The sequence below is a fragment of the Phocoena sinus genome, chromosome 5 (genome assembly GCF_008692025.1).
Source record: "Phocoena sinus isolate mPhoSin1 chromosome 5, mPhoSin1.pri, whole genome shotgun sequence".
Classification (NCBI taxonomy): Eukaryota; Metazoa; Chordata; class Mammalia; order Artiodactyla; family Phocoenidae; genus Phocoena; species Phocoena sinus.
Genome location: NC_045767.1, coordinates 138,690,180 through 138,709,826, shown reverse-complemented (window position 1 = coordinate 138,709,826; position 19,647 = coordinate 138,690,180). Strand labels below are relative to the sequence as shown.

The window sequence follows — 19,647 nt, the reverse complement described above, 5'->3', positions numbered from 1 at the left end:
AAAGAATATATTAAAATAATATATATATGTGTGTGTGTAACTGAATCACTTTGCTGTAGAGCAGTGATTAACACAACGTCGTAAATCAACTGTATGTCAATTAAAATGTAAAAATATTGAAAAAAAAATGATTTTGGATATTTAAAAAAAGAAACATTAAAATCATACAAATAATAGAACAAATGCGGAGGTAACTTAAGATGAGCGGCACGGGATTGTTGGGTACCAAAGGAGCCTTCAGTTCATTCAGCCCCGCACTCTCCCCTTTTCAGGCAATAAAGTAAAGATCAAAATACACGGCGTCAAGTGGTATGGTAGCGCTAACATCTATTTCTTTTCATCTAAACTGATCCAGTCATTAAACTGAAAATGAGAGCAAATAAACTGTTGAAAATATTGTTACTACTTCTGATCAGAAAGCTTAGATTAAAGCTCTTTAAAAATATTCAATAAAACCATCCTGAAAGAAAGCGGCAGTAGTGTAATCACCCTTCAAAATGTTAACCAGTTTGGAGAAAAGAAAAATCCTCAAATCCTATAACCATTTTAAAAAGTATGGATTACAAGTAATATTATACTCAAGAAGAAGAGTTCTCTATATAAAGAAGAAAACCACCAAAAATATCAGATCTGGATTTGTGCCGTTTATCTCAGAAATAGGTATGGTTTTGTGAAGTGACTGACTGACAAAAATACGCGGTATATTTTACATTAAGGCTGAGATTTTTTTAAAAATAAAACACTTTTCACAACGTTTCTTGATATGAGAAAAGATGTTACTTTTCAGCCTTTGTAGGTTCTTAACGTTTTAAAATAACGGTGCTTATGCTACAGTACCCAGAGTGAGACACACATACTCTATTATAAATTACTCCAAAATTAAACAAGAAATTTTCTTTTCTTTCTAAGAGGTCTGAAATGTGCGCTGGTGCTCACTGCGTGTGGCCTCCAAACAGAAACAGGCTCGCACTGTTTTATTTCAGTTTTGCTTCATTTCTTCCCAAACAATCTCTCACTGCTAATCTACCAGGCCTTTTTTTTTTTCTCTTCTACCATAAAGGAAACAAAAATCAAAGACATTATTAACTCCTTATGCCCCTTCAGAAAGCTGGATATATATTGTTTGGCATCCATTTGCCTGCATTTCTTTTCCATTATGTATTAATGGAGCATGATTGGGGAATATACATTTCCATAAATAATTCTTGAAAACAGCATGAAAATTCTGGAAGTTTTAATTAATGTAGTCAATCTGGTACTATTTTTTTAAAAGCTACAAAGAACTAGCTCTAATTTCAGGTAAACATCCTATGTCACGTTTTTTTTTCTAAACTAACAGTCTATAATATCAACTTAAAAGAGCAAAATGGAAAGATAAATGTTATTCCTGTCTTAGTCTAAGGTACCTGGGAATCAAGAAAATGGTACTGAAAACATAATATTACAAAGGAAAGCATATCTCTATATAAAACACATATGAACTATGTTAGGTCAGCATCACTTTGTCCGAAATAGTAAGGGAGCCCTTGTTTAACTATACGCTCTCTCATTCACTGGTGGAGGGAAAAAGAGTGGGTAAATCATCTTTCAAAGGCGATCCCAATTTTTAATGGCAACACGTGTAGCAAAAACTACTTCTGAGAACTTTAACTAATGCATTAAAACTCTCCTGCTAAGATGTATGGTAATCAGAACCACAGAGTCTTAAAGGTTGACTGGAATAAATATTCATTCAAGCTCCCAAAGACGGCTGCGGAGTTCACTCTCTTATTTGTAAAATATAAAGGATATTAAAATAAACGTTCTCTATAATCGTCCCAGAAAAAAATGTGATTAAACTCAACATTATTTTTTCTATGTGTCGACAGATGCAAAATATTCGTTCTGCTCATTATAAAAAAGCAGGTAAGGATGATTAGACCCATCAATGCGTACGACATCATACGTAGGTACTAATTTCTTTACCCCGGGAGTGTGCTCCAGTCCCCAACAACAACAACAACAAAAAGAAAAAGAAGGAAAGAAAAGAAAAGATTCCAGTTCCATTCTTTCTTTAAGGAGGACAAGAATGTATCCTTGGCAATACAGCCTAATACACCAGGACCAGGAGAGTATGTCGTGTCATTACTGCGATTCTTCGGTTTTCCGGTTTATGGATCATCACTACTCTGTCACATAAAGTAAGTGAGAGCTCCATGGGGGGTTCACACCCCCCCCGCAGGGGTGATGGCAGACGAGGGAACACTGAACAGCTACACAGCGACAGCTCGAGGCAGGAAGTTCACAGTGCGCTCAGGGCCTGTGCTGAATAGCATTGTATCATTACAAAATCAGGAAGCCATCGGGCCGGTGGTCCCTAGTCCCCCTGTGCAGCAGGGGGTTTGCAGTCAGGGAGACCATGGCGTCTGGGGAGCTGGGTGTGTTAATTATGAAGTTCATCTCTGGGAAAAAAGAAAAGAAAAAAAAAAAGTGTGAGCGAGGATCCAGGGGCTTGGAGGGGCACTTGCCCCTGAGCAAATGCCACAGAACTTTAAAGCCTCCTCTCCAAAAGGCAAACTTTCTTCCCTGAGGCTTTCCTTCGCTGGTGCACAGATAAGACTGATGCATGATGCCCTGCTGGCAGGGATGCTGGGCGAGAGGGTCAGGCAGGGAGGGGTGCCCTTGAGCAACGTACACTGATAATTCACAACACTCTGGGAGGCTAGAGTGCAAAATCACTCACCAATTTTCACTCACCAACTTGGGGCAGTTGTTGAGAGCAGAATGAGTGTGGGCTTCATGGAGAGAGCCACGGCTGCATGGCATCAGGGCAAAGGGTGAGTGAGGGAATGGCAGGTAAACCGTCAAAGTAAACTCACACCCTGAGGAGCCAAAGCTTGTGAGACAGTACAATTCATGTATCAGTGATCACTCCAGAAAGCCATCTGGCAAGATTAAAATCACCAGGTCACACATGTTAAGCAAGGCAGGAACCTACTGTCCTCTTCTCTTGCTTCTTCTGGCCCCAGCCTGATGGTTTCCTAATTAAGCATAATGCAAAGTGTTTCCCCAGACAGCCATCACAGGGCAACTAGACACATTCAACAGAGCCCAGGAGAGTGTCAATCCGAAGTCCATACTGACAATTTATCCAACTATTTCAGTAACGATCTAAAAACGTACTGAACTTAATTTTGATGATGCAAACAGAAATACCCTCTTCACCCAAAGTCTCCCAGATGCAGTTTCTGGTCTTAGTCACAGTGAATCCCTGGTAACAGGTCAAACCCAGGGGGCAGGGTCCTTCCCAGTCCAGAGGATGGGTGGTACTTACAGCAGATCCTTATGGGTCTTTATCTCATCTCCAGGCTCAGGAATCTGACACACACATACATATGGAAACACAAGTGTCAGTGAATCCGCTGTTAGTTAAGCTGGGGTGACTGAGTTGTATGGTCAACTCAGTATTCAACTACTTATTGAAAAACTATAATGGGGCCAGAACTAAGCGAGGCACTGTACATTTCCTGTGTTTTTGTCTTTACATATTTTATTTCTTCCACACCACTCCGTGGGTTATACAACCAGGCAACCTATGAGATCATAAAATCAGAGGAAGGCAACACTTGGTGTCAGCATATATACGTTTTTGCTTTCATGTCTTATTCTGTGGGATGATAATAGATTGCTATTAATATAATGTGAAGACACTAGTTCATTTAAAATACTGTACAAATAGCCTCTCAGTTTCAAGTTTATTTTTGTCACAGGTTTGGGATAAATCAAACCTTCGCTATGATACAAGACCTACCATTATGTTTTACAGTAAAATTTGATTGTTTCATATTTAAATATTTAAGAACATTAGATGTGCTAAATCCAAACTGGAAAGTATGGACTGTATAACTTTGTGAAAGTGTAGCTTTCTCATGGCTCCCAAGGGCGTTTTAGGCTTAAAACAAATATTCAACTCATAAATTCTGTGAAGCAGCATACTGTGAAAGGGTGATAAACAGATTCTTAGTGGTTTCATTCAAACAAACAGTCACAGTATCAAAAGGTTTTTAAGTAAGTTCATCCTTGTCTAATATTAACACTTTTCTAGGTGAAATTATTAAATTTTATTAAATTTAAATTAAAATGTTAAACAGTTAAATTAAGAAAAATTTTGGAAATTAACAAAGGACATGGTAGAGAATCTATACTGTGCAAAGTACTTCATAATGGAATAGAGACACACATATCTCAGATAATCTGTATCAGAAAATTGATCAAGATTCACAATGTAAATTCACAGCATATTTTAGAGGTACCTCCCTTAACTTCAATTGTACACAGTAAATGATTCTGTTAATAAATAAATTATCATCTTTCCAACTTCAGTTTACATTCTGTTGTTTCTTTTCAGCTGTATCTCAAGCAATACTTAAACTTCATAATTTAGTCAGTTGCTTAAATACTATTCCACGGAATTGAGTTTGGGCAATCAAAAAAGGGAAATTCCTGCTTAATGTTACAATATGAATAATATATAATTATTCACAATGTTTAAAAATTATTATATAATATAATATTATAATATTATATAATATATGAATAATGTACAATTGTTCACAATATTTATATGTTAATGTATAATTATTCGTAATATTTACATATCAATATAATATATAATTATAATTATAATTTTATATATTCTAATTGTAATTATAATAATTATATAATAATATATAAAGTTAAATATTGATCCCATGTTTTCTAGCTGGCCTCATGAATTGTTAGGGTGCTGGATGCATTATTTGTATACCTGGTTAGAATATACATGTTAATTAATGCATATAGCCCACGCCATTTCATGTTCCCAGTGTGCATAGTGATTTGCCTGATCTGTCAAAATCATTCATGATATCAATTTTATAGTCTTTTAAACGGTGATACTCATCATATTTGAAAAGTATACTAGGTGACACCATATTTGTATAAATAGTTCTGAATTACCGTTATAAGCAGAATGTGATAAACAGCCAGAAGGTTTTCAATATTTTTGTTGCAGCGCAACAAATAGATACAAATGTTTGAAATAATACATAAAATAAAGGGAATAAACAATTGCAATACAAATAAAAATAGATTTCCTAAATCCCTGTGAGAATTTTGAAACTTCCTCTTTGGGGTACAAAGGCCATAATATTATTAATCAGGACAAATATTAAGTAGGAAAACTGAGATAACTACTTTTTAAAATATATTTTACTAAAACACTGATTTGAAAAGAGTAGTTAATAAGTTGACCTTTCCCCCCAAAAAAGATAAAATGACACATCTAAACAATCAACTTTTGGTGGGTACAGAAAGGAAAGATGACACCTTAATGGGGGAAAAATTAAAACACATAAAAGCGTGGACTTTTAAGGCAATGGAGACACAAATAATCTGCAGTGAATAAATTATAGTTATAGCGATAACCATAGTGACATTTATGAAAAAAAAAAATCAAGCTATGGAAAGGTTTTTGGTTCTTGGTTTTCCCAAATCTCTTGTTTAAAAGGAGAAAAAGAAGTGACCAAACAACTGATCCAGATACATAAGGGCATCTCTAAGTGGTACTTACTGGCATGACAATGTTATAGTGGATGCAGAACCCGGGTTCCGAAGGAAAATATTCATCAGACACAAACCGTATCCTGATCTGATTGCCTTTAGAAATCTGCTTTCCCGGAACAGTGCCAGACCCACACCAGCGCCCTAATACGGCTCCATCGCTGGGTTCCTCAACCTCTACAAAATCATACCTGCAAGAGACCAAGATAGAAGAGACATCAAACCATGGTCTGTTATTTTAGGAATTCAAAGTCCATGTCCATGGAGACAATGAGTCCCTGCAGACCACAGCTGTGAGTTCATCCCAAATTTAACTGCATAAATAGAATAAAATCTTCCAAAGAAGAGACACAACTGAAAATGCATTCCCAATTAAAGAAATACAAGTCTTCGATTCTAAGCCTTCCAGTTTTACTGGTAACGAACTTCAAATTCATTTAAAGAGCCATGTCAAAACTTGAATATTTTGTACAGAGCGACCATATCTGACGTTCATGAATTATTCAATTTAATCTCCATTTGGATATGACAGTTTTGCTCCAACTTAATTTCCATGATCACTGCCCATCACTTTCCGGCAGTCGCTCCTTCACCCCAGTCAGGCTCCTTGGCCCCCTTTCCTCATCTGTGTTCCAAGCTTTTCTAGAGCCACTTTTTTATAGACACGTCCTCCAAATCTCACTCTGTACTGAGCTGCCTCTGTGAGACCTTTCTGGCTGTTCTCAGCTCACTGCCATCTTTCTCTTCCTGATAAACGCATACTTTTAACTACGCCTATGCAAGTGATCCATCTTGTTAGCTAGGCTGTTAAACCCTTGAAGAAAGGAATCAATTCTTACATGCTTCTGGTTTACACTGTGCTACACACAGTATCTTAAACCTATGGAATGAATGCTTAATACTCTTCTAACCAATGTTAACTTGGGTTTGAAAGTTTCGATCAGTGGCACTCATGGAGAGCAGGGCTGCCCCTTATGAGAATTGTGAGAAATGTGTAGGGCATTTTACATTGTCTCGATGAGGGGGCGGGGGGTGAAGTGGGCAAGGTCCGTGGACACCCAACAAGGGACAGTCCCAAAAATGGGTGTTTGCTCCACGCCCTCCACGTCTTTCAAACAGTTCGCTGGACACTCACGTAAGGCAACATTTCTGCTATCGTCCATCTGAGTCTAGAACGTAATACTGTCACACAGAAGCACAAATGTGTTTTGCAGATTTAGCTGAAGCCAAATTTTCTAGAAATAGAACCATCACGTTAAGTCGAAGGAAGCGTCTGTACTTTGGAACAACAGCTACTACTTTGGAAAATCAAATCACTAATAGGAACGTTGCTTATACTCTTTGCATCACAGTGAAAACCAGAAAACATACCCATTTAGTCCGAGTCTGCTGCTTAAAAGATACAAACATCTGACTGCTTCATTTTCCGTTTCTTGTAATGGTGCGTGTGTATTTTAATATAAATGACTGTTATCATTTCAGCTTTACAGAGCATGTAGGCCATGACATTTATTTTTTAAACAACTGCACATATAAATAGATGATCGCTGTTATGAATTGCGTTTCACAATAGTAAAGAGGACGTTGCCAAACTTTTCTTAAGGGAGGTCTGACATGGATGAAGACGACTGGTTGGTTTTTTAAAAAGTCTAAATTCAGTAGATGTCAGACAACTAAAATTAATATACTCTGTACAGTACAGAATTTACAGAAGAAAAAAAACTGATGAAAAAGGACAAAGTGCATAATGAACCAATTGTACTTATGCAACTTTGTCCTCAAGCAGTAGCCAGAGCTCTCCTATGGTGTGTAACTTAACCTGTTCCAGCCTCGTTTTTCTTGTCCTTAAAATGAGGAGAATGCTACCTGACTCACGGGGATGTTTTAAGAGAGGGAAGGCGGGGCAGCACACGCGCGGCGCCTAGACGTCGCGGGCACAGAGCTCCTACTCAACAGTTTGCCCTTCCTCTCTACCCAGCACCCCTTCGCTCCCACCCGGCACCTACTTTAATGTGACCCTGCGACTGTGAAAGCAACAAATAAGAAAACTCAGATACCGGAGGAGAGCATAGCTTTTGCTCGATCGCACGACGAGCCTGGGTGGTAGATGATAAATGCACAAGGCAGCCAGTACAACCTTCCCAGGAGTCTTGCTGTGAAGGTGGACCAGGAACGGGGGCAGGGGGGAGGAAGATTTGGGTAAAACAGACTGAGTGGTTATTTCAGACGTGACGCCGTATAAAAGTTGATAACTAGCATTTTAAATCAAAGAGTAACTTTTATACCGAGATCGTTTACAGGTGGAACAAAGTCGCTTTTCACAGAGTATGTCTGTTCTGTGTTTGGGAGGTGACGCTCCCTGATATGCGTTACCATCAGGGCTAGTTTGCAGACAGCTGATTTCAGGCCTGGTCAGTCATTCCACGAGTACCTGTGAAGCACTGTGTTGGCCCAAAGTGCCAGCCCACAAAGTGCTGGGCTAGATTCTCGGGATACAGAGATGAAACCATAGCTTCTATGGGCTCAGGGTCCATTGAACAGCGCTGAGCGCTCTAACGGGAGTGCTTAGGAGAAACGGGCAGTGCGGAACACTTGCAAGGTGAGGGAAACCCTGTACAGTGAGATGAGGGTCAGCCTTCAAAGCAGCATCTGGGCTGTCAGTGAGTCCTGACTGACCAGGGGGGACAGGGAGAATGGAAACGCATTCTAGCGAGAAGCACAATCCCGAGGACATAACAGAGGAAACCAGGGGCCCGGGGTGGTCCCTTGTGAACAGAGGATGGAGCTCAAGCTGGAAGAACAGGTGTAGGTACGAAGGCCTTGAAGTTTCAGAGTCGGATGTTAGAAAAGTAGTTTGGAGACCAATGTTCCAAAGAGGTTAAGCACAGTGTGAAGAGGTTCTACCCTTCTTTATTTTTATTTATTTATTTATTTTTTTTGCGGTACGTGGGCCTCTCACTGTTGTGGCCTCTCCCGTGGCGGAGCACAGACTCTGGACACGCAGGCTCAGCAGCCATGGCTCACGGACTCAGCCGCTCCGCGGCACGTGGGGTCCTCCCGGACCGGGGCACGAACCCGCGTCCCCTGCATCGCAGGCGGACTCTCAACCACTGCGCCACCAGGGAAGCCCTCTACCCTTCTTTAAAATATTTGTCGACATTTAATGAATCGAATAAGTTTTTAGGTGCTACCTGTATTTTTAAAGTTACTTTTTATTGAACTATAGTTAATTTATAATGTCAAGTGCCCAGCAATGTGATTCGGTTACACATATACATATGTATTTTTTTCAGATTCTTTTCCGTTATAGGTCATTACAAGATACTGAACGTAGTTCCCTGGGCTGTGCAGTAGGTTCTTACTGTCTATGTATTTTTTATATAGTAGTGTGTATATGTATGTTAATTCCAAACTCTTAATTTACCTCCCACCATCCCCCCATCCCCTTTCCCCTTTGGTAACCGTAAGTTTGTTATGTCTGTGAGTCTATTTCTGTTTTGTAAATATGTTCATTTATATTATTTTTTTCAGATTCCACATATAAGTGATATCATGTGATATTTGTCTTTCCCTGTCTGTAAGTCAACATTTTCAAAAGTTAAATTTCACAGAAAAATCTGGATTTCAGGCCCTTTTAAAACAAATTTGAACATCTGGTCATACTAAATATTATTAGCCCTGGTGTGACTCCTTGTGTTACTCAGATCTGCAGAACCGGCGTCAGCTCCGGGAGAGGAGGGCCCTTTGTCCTCTGGCCTCACCCGAGCAGCTGGGTGCCAGGGACGGAGAGCGTTTACCGCACGAGGTCAGTATGGCCTTCACTCCTTCGCGGAAACTGAGGCTGGGCCAGGTGGAAAGGGCTTTAGATGAGACATCCTCCTTCCAGTTTTTAAAAAGCCTTGTCTGTTTCCTATGCTGCTTTATTATTTTTTTCTTAATAACCAGATCTTCATTTATTTCCATCACTTGCCCACGTGGGCATCTGAGTTTGCTTCCCTTGCAGACTATGGGGCACCTACAGGAGGTTTCAATGAGGCAGCAGCATAGACACAGGATCACAACACGTCTGAGGATGCGGAAACAACAGCATCTCAAGTGTGGGCAGAAAGGAAGCCCTGGTAACAAAAACATCCTGAAAAGGAGCCCTCAGGGAAGCAGGATGGCACAGGACGGAGGCAAGGGGGAGGGAGAGTGTCCACCCAAGCAGAAGTGGGCCCGCTGTCACTGCCAGAGAAAGACCAAAGGAGATGAAAGCCAAGAAGCATCCCGTGGGCCTGGCAATTAGGAAGTCATTTTCAATAAACTGGTTGGGTGAACACATAGTGTCAAAAACTTTCTTCAGATCATTTTAAAATCATTTTATTTTCTAATTTTTAAAAATTGAAGTAAATTTGATTTACAATGTTGTGTTAGTTTCAGGTATACAGCAAAGTGACCCAGTTAAACATATATATGTTCTTTTTCAGATTCTTTTCCCTTATAGGTTATTACAAGATATTGAGTAGAGTTCCCTGTGCTGTACAGCAGGTCCTTGTTGGTTATCTCTTTTATATACAGTAGTGTGTATATGTTAATCCCAAACTCCTAATTTATTCCCTCCTCCAGACCATTTTCAAAACAACTATTATAATCTTTCTAATAGAAACATCCCAAGAGAAAAGAATACCATTTGCAAGGAACCTAAAACTAACAGCTCACATAACTATTTTATTATACATATTTCCTTTTGATTTCTGTTAAAAAAAGAAACACCAGGGACTTCCCTGGCTGTCCAGTGGTTAAGACTCTGTGCTTCCACTACAGGGGGCGCAGGTTCAATCCCTGGTCTGGGATCTAAGGTCCTACATGCCACCGGCGTGGCCAAAAATAAAGAAACACCATATTTGTTAATCCGATCTGTAAGCTCCTTATAAGTATTTAAAAGGTGTTTTTAGGGGCTTCTCTGGTGGCGCAGTGGTGAGGAATCCGCCTGCCAATGCAGGGGACATGGGTTCGAGCCCTGGTCCGGGAAGATCCCACATGCCACGGAGCAACTAAGCCCGTGAGCCATGGCCGCTGAGCCTGCACTCTAGAGCCCGCGTGCCACAACTACTGAAGCCTGTGTGCTTAGAGCCTGTGCTCCGCAACAAGAGAAGCCACCGCAATGAGAAGCCCGCGCACTGCAACAAAGACCCAACGCAGCCAAAAATAATTTTTTTAATTTAAATATAAGAATAAAAAGAAAGATCTTACTGGCCTTAATTCAGCAACTCACGACAGCACACAATTTAGGAAAAAAAAAAAAAAACAAAAGGAGTTTTTAAGCACACTCGGAAATATCTAGATTATCAGTGTTAACGTATTAAGGCACAAATAAGTCTTAAACTTTGCCATATCTAACTTGTATCCTGAGACAAAAATCACTGTCCTGCACAGAAGAGTGACAAGTAGATTATTACTTGTTTCATGAAGATTTGCTACTGAATTTGACGCCATAGAAAAAAAAAACCACCCCATAACCCTAATCTTTATAACAATTTTTGGATTTGCAGTTAGATAGCTGGTAATTAATTCTCACAAGCTCATACAAGTCTGGTGCATACAAAAATCTATCATCGTATTTTAAAGACCTACATAGTTTTTCATTCCATGAAGTTAAATGAAACGAACCTCTAAAAAGTGCTCTGTTCTTTGCCTTTCAGAAGTAGAACTTAAGTTATACTACTAATTGTTTCATAGTAAATTTGGCATTTTAGGATTTGTTTTTCAAAAGCAGTGTCATTATGATAATAAAATGCTAAGTTTCATCCAATTATTCCACATTAATTTTGTGAATCAAAACAGTAAATCCTCTTGCTAAAAATAGCATTCTTATATTTAAATCATATTCAAGTCGTCTAAAACAGACCCAGTGACAATCTACTTGAGACATATTACCATGCCTCACGGCTGCTTCCTAACCTTCAAAATAGAAACAAAACAAAACAAAAACAACTGCCACTCAATTCCATATTTTCCTCTAACTTGTTTATAGAGTGTGGTTGGAAAAAGACTAAAGTATTCAATCCAATTATCTTCCCCAATACTTTGAAATGTTTCTTTTTTCTCATAGAATGCCATGTAGAGGCTATGGGACTCATTGCATAAGTTGGTTGGCTGACACGCTACAACACAGCTCAAAACATCAAGAAGAAAGGAAGAGAGAAAACAATGATAAAAGATTATCTGCAGGCCTCAGCCAAATGAATGGGAGAAAATAAAACCAAGCAACGTTTGACCCATAAAAGTGAAATTACAAAACAGAATCAGATTCAGAAATCTACACATGCCCAGGTGACTTTTCTGGAGACATGGTAATCCTATAACACCCTCTCAGGTATTAATTTCCCACGTGCACAACTGCTCACATCAGTATTTAAGGGATTTACTAAACCTATTTTAGGGGCCAATCAAACATCACTTTCTCATGGAAACACGATACAGTATACACAGCGCTAAGTGGTTTATAACGAGCACTCCCTTTCTCTATCATACCCCTGGGGACCCACGGAGGATTTATGTTCTTTTATGTTTAACAAACAAGTCTGGTATTGTAGACAAAATTTTCGTTCTCACATGGGAATTTAAAAACTGAAGATAGGAGAGCTGCTGAGGACAAAACCAAAGAAATAAATTCACTTGTAAACACAACTGTCCGACACCCAGCTTCCTTCCACGAAAATACACCAACCCTGCAAAACAGGCTGCTTCTAGTTCACACTAACTAAAACCCTGTCAATTAAATCTACCCTGTGAATGATTGAACCCGAGGGTGGTGTGAAACTCTACCAACAAACAGACATGCATCTTCAGAAGGCCTCATTCTGCATGTGTCGACGGGAGCCTGGGCTTGTTGGGGAAGGTAATAAACTTAACAAGATGACAGCTATGCAGCAGTGCTCGCTGGCTTACACTTTGGTTTAACAGAAGACAACCCAGACACAGAGGAAACGTTTTAAATCCCTATTTAGGCACCAGAATGGTCATCCATACTTTACCTTATAATGAAAATAAATTTTAATAATTATGCGTGTTGGTGGGAATGCAAATTGATACAGCCACTATGGAGAACAGTATGGAGGGTCCTTAAAAAACTAAAAATTGAGCTACCATATGACCCAGCAATCCCACTCCTGGGCTTATACCCAGAGAAAACTGTAATTCGAAAGGATGCATGCATCCCAATGTTCATTGCAGCACTATTTACAACAGCCAGGACATAGAAGCAACCTAAGTGTCCACTGACAGATGAATGGATAAAGAAGATGTGATACATACATCCAATGGAATATTATTCATCCATAAAAAGGAATAAAATGATGCCATCTGCATAGATGTGAATGGACCTAGAGACTGTCACACAGTGAAGTAAGTCAGAAAGAAAAAAACAAATATCATATGATATCTTTTATATGTGGAATATAGAAAAATGGTACAGATTAACTTATTGGCAAAGCAGAAATAGAGACGCAGACATAGAGAACAAATGTATGGATACCAAGGGGGGAAGCGGGGTGGTGGTGGAATGAATTGGGAGATTGGGATTGACATATATACACTATTGATACTATAAATAAAATAGGAGAACCTACTGTATAGCAAAGGGAACTCTACTCAGTGCTCTGTGGTGACCTAAATGGGAAGAAAATCCAAAAAAGGGGATGTATGTACACGTAGAGCTGATGCACTTTGCTGTACGGCAGAGGCTAAGACAACACTGTGAAGCAACTCTACTCCAATAACAATTGTTTAAAAATTACACACGTAACACATGTTACACATAGTCATTGCTCTTTATACATTCCTTTGATCCTCACAAAAATCATAAAAGGTTAATACTGTTATTTTGCCCGTTTTACAGATTATAAAATATGGAAAAGCTAAGTACCCAGCCAAGGTCACATAGCAACTAAGTGTAGAGCGAAGGCTTCGGTTTTGGGAGCTGAACTCCAAAGCCCACGCTCTCAAGAGCGAAGCCGTACTGCCTATTATATTTAAAATCTTCCTACTTAATTATATTTCCTCTATTCTGAGGCTTAACAGTATAGAATTTATGTGTCTTTGTCCAGATTGGCCAAATGAACTTGTTCAGTGGCTGGAGAACCATTAACAGTCATTCAAATAAATTAATCCATCAACTTGATAATTTGGGCATATACATTTACAGGTATTAATTTTAATTGACTCAGGACTGTCTACTTTTAGGCACTCAAAATTCGTTATGGAGAACTTTAAACCTACATAGGCAATGCATAAGTCAAAGCAAAGAGCACGCTGCAGAGGGAGGACAACATACGATGGAATAATTCTCAGGAAAATATGAGAGTTCTACGTGTCAAAAATGGGGGTGTTGACTGTACATGGTAGGAAGTGAAGAGTTCTAAATTATCTTATTACTAAATAAAAATACTGCAAATATATAAGCCATGAACTCAATCTACAAAGTTAGAAAAATTAAAAAAAAAAAAGAAAACCAAGAGAGTATAAAGTGAAAAAAAATGAAGACTAAAACTCTAAAAGATATATTCAAATACCAAATTAGGATTCAGAATTAAAACCAAGAGCTGGTTCTCAGAAAGGAGTTGGTGGGGGGGAGAGAGAGGGGTCAAGAATTTCCATGCATAGGAGTAAGGAAGAGGTAATCACAGATAAAAATGGATTTCACATCTGTAAGTATGTTTTAGGCAACACTATTGCCAATTAAATCTGAAAAGCTAAATGACATGGATGCCTTACTAGGAAAACGTAAATTACAACGGTTGACTAAAAAAGTGGAAAAAGTGAACAGACTAATAACTCCAGAAGAAATTGAAAAGACTGTCAAACATCTGTCAATAAAAAAGATGCAATGGCATAGGATTTATAGAAGAGTTCCGTTTGATATTAAAGGAATGTATAATTTCAATGTTATGTAAGCAATTGTAAAAAAAAAATGGAACATGACCAGATATTCACTCAATTAATAATAATAAAACCTAGCCTAAATCTTACGAATATAGTTAACAATACTGTATCATATACTTGAAAGTTGCTGAGAGAATGGATCTTAAATGTAGAAGTAGAGTGACGTGGTATGAAGGGGCTCTTAGCTAGTGCCACAGTGGTAATCATACTGCAATATATAAGTATTTCAAATCAACAGGTTGTATATCTTAAACTTACACAATGTTACATGTCAATTATATGTCAATAAAGCTGGAAAAAGTAAGAATTTCTAATAATTGAAAAAAAAGTACTGTGTCCAAGTTTTTTGAAATGGCAAAATATCAAACATGTAAAATGAAGGCCAAGTTCACTCATAAATGGAGGGAAGGGCTTCGCTGGTGGCGCAGTGGTTGAGAGTCCACCTGCCGATGTAGGGGACATGGGTTTGTACCCCGGTCCGGGAAGATCCCACATGCCGCGGAGCGGCTGGGCCCGTGAGCCGTGGCCGCTGAGCCTGTGCGTCCGGAGCCTGTGCTCCGCAATGGGAGAGGCCACAACAGTGAGAGGCCCGCGTACCGCAAAAAAACTACAAAAAAACAAAAAACCTTTTTATAAATGGAGGGAAATGCAAACATTCTAAATAAAATTTAATCAAACATCGTTCATTAGTGGGTTAAAAGCATACTTCTTGACAGAATATGGATTTGCATCATGAACTTGAGGATTAATGTAATGATGACCTTTTAGAATATTCAAAGGAGAAAAACTATATGTTCATATTAATAAATGCTGAAAAAAACGTAATAAAGTCAATTATACTTAGATAAAAACGGAGTCAACTGTGAAGAGCAGGAAACTTTCAAATCATGGTAAAATTACACAACAGAAATTAACTGCAAGTATTACATTAAATAAAATCAAAGTCATTCTCATTAAGGTTAGAACAGAGACAGGATCGGCCATTCTCACTACTATTTTCAGCATTTTGGGGGGAAGCTCGAGCTAATTTAATAAGAGAGGAAAGCAAATAAATGTAATAGAAGCAGGAGAAAAACGATCCTTAGTTGATAACAGATCCCTTAAGAACAGACGGTAGTCGGATAAGCACGGAGACTGGAAAAGCTCCGCCATCATCCAGGTGGGTGGCTTGAGCATGGGGGCAGGTAGGGGTAAAGAATGGGCTCCAGGCTGTGAACAGTCTGAAGATCTGATAGGAGGTGGTCTGGGTGTGAGAGGAAAAGAGGTTTCAAAGTTTTTGGCTTTTAAAAACCACCTGGAACTAAAACAGAATTTACTAAAGTGACTAAGTGTGAGATAAATATACAAGCATCAATAGTTTTTCCTTATGACAGTAAAAAAAAAAGTTAGAAACCGAATAGGGAAACACGTCTTTCAGCGAGCTGTAAAAAGGTGTAGTAATAAAAGTAACAAATAAAATATAAGCACCCTATGACGAAAGGCAAACGATATTATTGAATGACAAAAAGGCATGCGTTTACGATAACTTTTACCAAAATCCCAAGTCTTCCAGAATAGCTGTGCAAAATAATAACCACAATAATAAAGCAAACGATATGGAGTACATGTATGCAGCTACGTTATAAATATTAAGTGATTCAATCTTCAAACACAATCCTATCTGTAGCTCCCATTATTATATCCATATTAGAGATGGGAAACTGAGGTATAAAGAGGTAACAAAGCAAGTCATACAACGAAGGGTAACGGGGAGGCAGGTCCTGGCTCTGGGCTTCAGAGCCCATGTTCTTAGCCATCACACGATACTGTCTCTAGCAAAACAGGACACGATGGAGCCTCCCTAGATCGTCTTCTTTCCAATGAGGATAATATTCATTAACTCTCAAGGCTGTCGTGAACGGTCAATGAGAGAACGTATGTACATGAAGCAATTAGAACAATGCCTAAGGAGTAAACTGCTCAATAAGTGGTTTTTTTAGTAGCTGCTATCGTCACAACCCCACATGTAATACTCTGGCTCTGAGAAACAGCGGGCCCCCGAGCTCCTCACCTGACCACAAGCTGCGGGAATCATTATTTCTGGCTCGAGGCGGACCTCAGAACCAGCCCCCATGGCCCTACTTTCCGAAGCCTACCTGCCTAGAACAACACAAGCACACATGCCTTGCTGTTAATTATTATTACCGGTTGCTCCTTTCACTGTAGTAGAAGACACATTTATGAATGCAGTGGGCAAATAACGAATTCTTCAATTTTGTGTCTGTATTTTACGTCCTACAAAACAGGCACAGGAACAGGGTCAACTTGACGGCTGTTGTGGGAATGAAATAAGTTAATGTAAAAACAGCACCCACCTACCCGCTCAGCATCCTTTCCAGGACTCGCCAGCCCTTGAAACATATTACCCCTACCCTGAGGCAACTACTATGCGGGTGATGGATGCACTGTTACAGAAGCATCACCTTGTACCATTGTGCAATTCCTGAAACCATGCCGAGATTCAGGCAGCTCCGGTTACCAGGTCAACTCAGAGCCCCCTCACGAGACCAGGTTCCTCTCTGCTCCGAGGGCCACTCTTAACCATCATTACTATCAGGTAATTATTCTCACAATAAAACCTCACTAACACTGAGGGCTGCCTAGTGATGCTTTGCGGTGTGTGGCTGTTTATTAACCATATATTGACTGAGTCACTATTAAACCAGTAACAATTAAATAACAATTATATAAATGATAGACAGTATACCTTTGCTACATGTGCCAACTACCAAACCACTGTAGTACGGACAGAAACTGGAGGGACTAAATTGAAGCAATGAAATGAACATTCTCCTCAGACTTAAGCAAAGCTTTTCTCTCATGGGTTATCATCTTGTTTGTTTTTCCTTCTACTTTCAATACATAGGGTAAGGATAAAGGAGAATTTGCCTGTAGAAGTAGGTGGATATAGGAAAAAAGGACTTCTTGTAATGCATTCCAACTCTTGAGTTTAGGATACTAGGAATATTGAAATGGGAACGCACGTGTCAAGGCTTCCTTAAAGGGCCTCAAAATTTAAAAGAAAGAAGGCCTACGGATATACTCTTGTCCACCCAATATCAACACCATTCCAGGCATAGGAAAGCCACAATGAACCATCACCCAAAGGCACCCTACGGACTGCTCCTTCTGTATGCTGTTTACCTACCAACCAAATAGATTCTTTGAATAGCTGAATTCCATTGCCTAAACATATTAACAAAAGGCCATAACATCACTAATCAAGACATTCGCAAAGGATTGCTGTTGGTTAGGTTGGTTCATTTTTTACCTATGCTGTATTGTCCCTACACTTGCACAGACAGACCAAGGTGCACTGGATATGGGTTTATCTAAAGCTGAGAGAATTATTTAAGTAGTGTGATAATAAAATTTGGACCAGATTCCTGCAATGCTTATCAAAGCATTATCATGACGTCAGGCCTGGTTTTAAAAGAAAATACTTAAATGGCTGATCAGGAGCATAAGGGATTTTAAAAGGCTCGTCTGTTTAGATACACAGATTTACCTTTCGGTGATAAAGTCTGTGCAAATGGCAAAATAAGTTTGTTTTAAAATACACCAAAGTGAAATCAAAATATTCTTCCTCTTGGGATACTAGAGAATTTCAGGCATAGTCCTGAATAGGAGTGTTTTTTTTTTAAGCTCAGGGTACTTATTTTGAGCATTTATATTTATTAAAATTTATTTCATGATGGAATGATTTCTGAGAAAAAATACTCTGAAAAAAATACTCTCAGAGTTTAAAACAAATTTCAGGCCATCCAGCATAATTCATTATTCAAAGTTTTAAAATCACTAAGAACAGACCCATAGCCTAGTACTTTAACAAACACAAACAGATGTGCAGAGCACTTCAGTCTTGAGTCATGAACTCCTTATTTTAAGGAAATAGCTGTTCAGTTTTAACCGGCTCTAGACATCATGCCCCTCTTGGCAAAATAAGCACCAAACTAGACAGTCCAGAAGGTTATTTTTTAAAATCTTAGCTTTTTTTTTTTTTTTTTTTCTGGTTTAAGATCCAAATCACATTTCCGTCCATGTGTATAGTCGTGTCAAAAAGAAAGCAGCTTAAACACAGAGCATATGACTAGAAAACACCCACTACTACATTTTTCTAGAATATCTTATTATTTCCCAAGGTCTGTGTGGCACTGCTATCACCGGATATCAGCATTTTCTACAGACAATATCCATGGAAACAACTTGTAAATATCAGCGTATTATGAAGCCAGAGAGAAACATACAGTCCTGGAGGGGCTGAGGCACTGAGCAAACGTGCCAACAAGGAGCCCCGTGCTGTGCACGGCCCACTCCCTAACCAGGCAGCCCGGGGTTAGGGGCTCCAAGGCCCCCAGGAGTGAAGGCCCCTCCCCTCCTCCTAACCAAGGCACTTTCACAAAACTCTTCCAAGTGCCGACTGGTCCGCTTGGAAACCTAGGGCTCCAAGACTGCAGAGTGTCTCGCAGCACAAAATCCTTTTTCATACATGCCGTGCAGTACAAATCACACCTTAAAAGGTCATCCTTATGGGGAAAGAATCTAAAACAAGAGTGGATATAGGTATATTTATAACTGATTCACTTTGCTTTACAGTAGAAACTAACACGACATTGTAAATCAACTATACGCCGATAAAAATTAAAAAAAAAAAAGGTCATCCTTTGGAACACAAAAGCAGATTTTGGGATTCATGTGACATAGTCTCCATCTGACTCTTCTGAAAAGAAATGATCCCTCATCCCTCCTCAGATACACCAAAGAGTGATTCCAAGAGGTTCCCATAGGATGGGATCCGGCATGAAGAAGATGCTTAATTAATGGAAGTTTTTATTATAGAATGAAAATTCTATTAGTTTCCGAGACCTTCTCGTTTCTCATTCACCTGTGTTGTCCAAGTCATAAAAATGGAATTTTACTGCTACTTTGTTTGCTTTTTCTACTTTGTCTTCAGTGGTCCCTCTACAGAATACAGGTATATATTTGTGTGTGTATATACCCCCATGCATATGTAAATATACCCACACATATACACACATATATGCATGTGTGTCTTTAGGGTATAAATATGTAGCGTATAAGTAGAACAGGTAAAATTCTACTCAT

General features: G+C 39.1%; 1 protein-coding gene across 2 annotated transcripts in view; it reads right to left on the bottom strand.

Moving 5' to 3' along the window:
- The window catches only part of PDGFC (platelet derived growth factor C), a 218,314-nt gene that overhangs the window by 48,732 nt on the left and 149,935 nt on the right, over positions 1 to 19,647 (bottom strand). For both annotated transcript variants that reach the window (XM_032632290.1, XM_032632289.1), the window contains exon 3: positions 5,591 to 5,771. In XM_032632290.1, the coding sequence (XP_032488181.1) occupies positions 5,591 to 5,771 (181 nt within the window). The remainder of the gene's footprint in view (positions 1 to 5,590; positions 5,772 to 19,647) is intronic.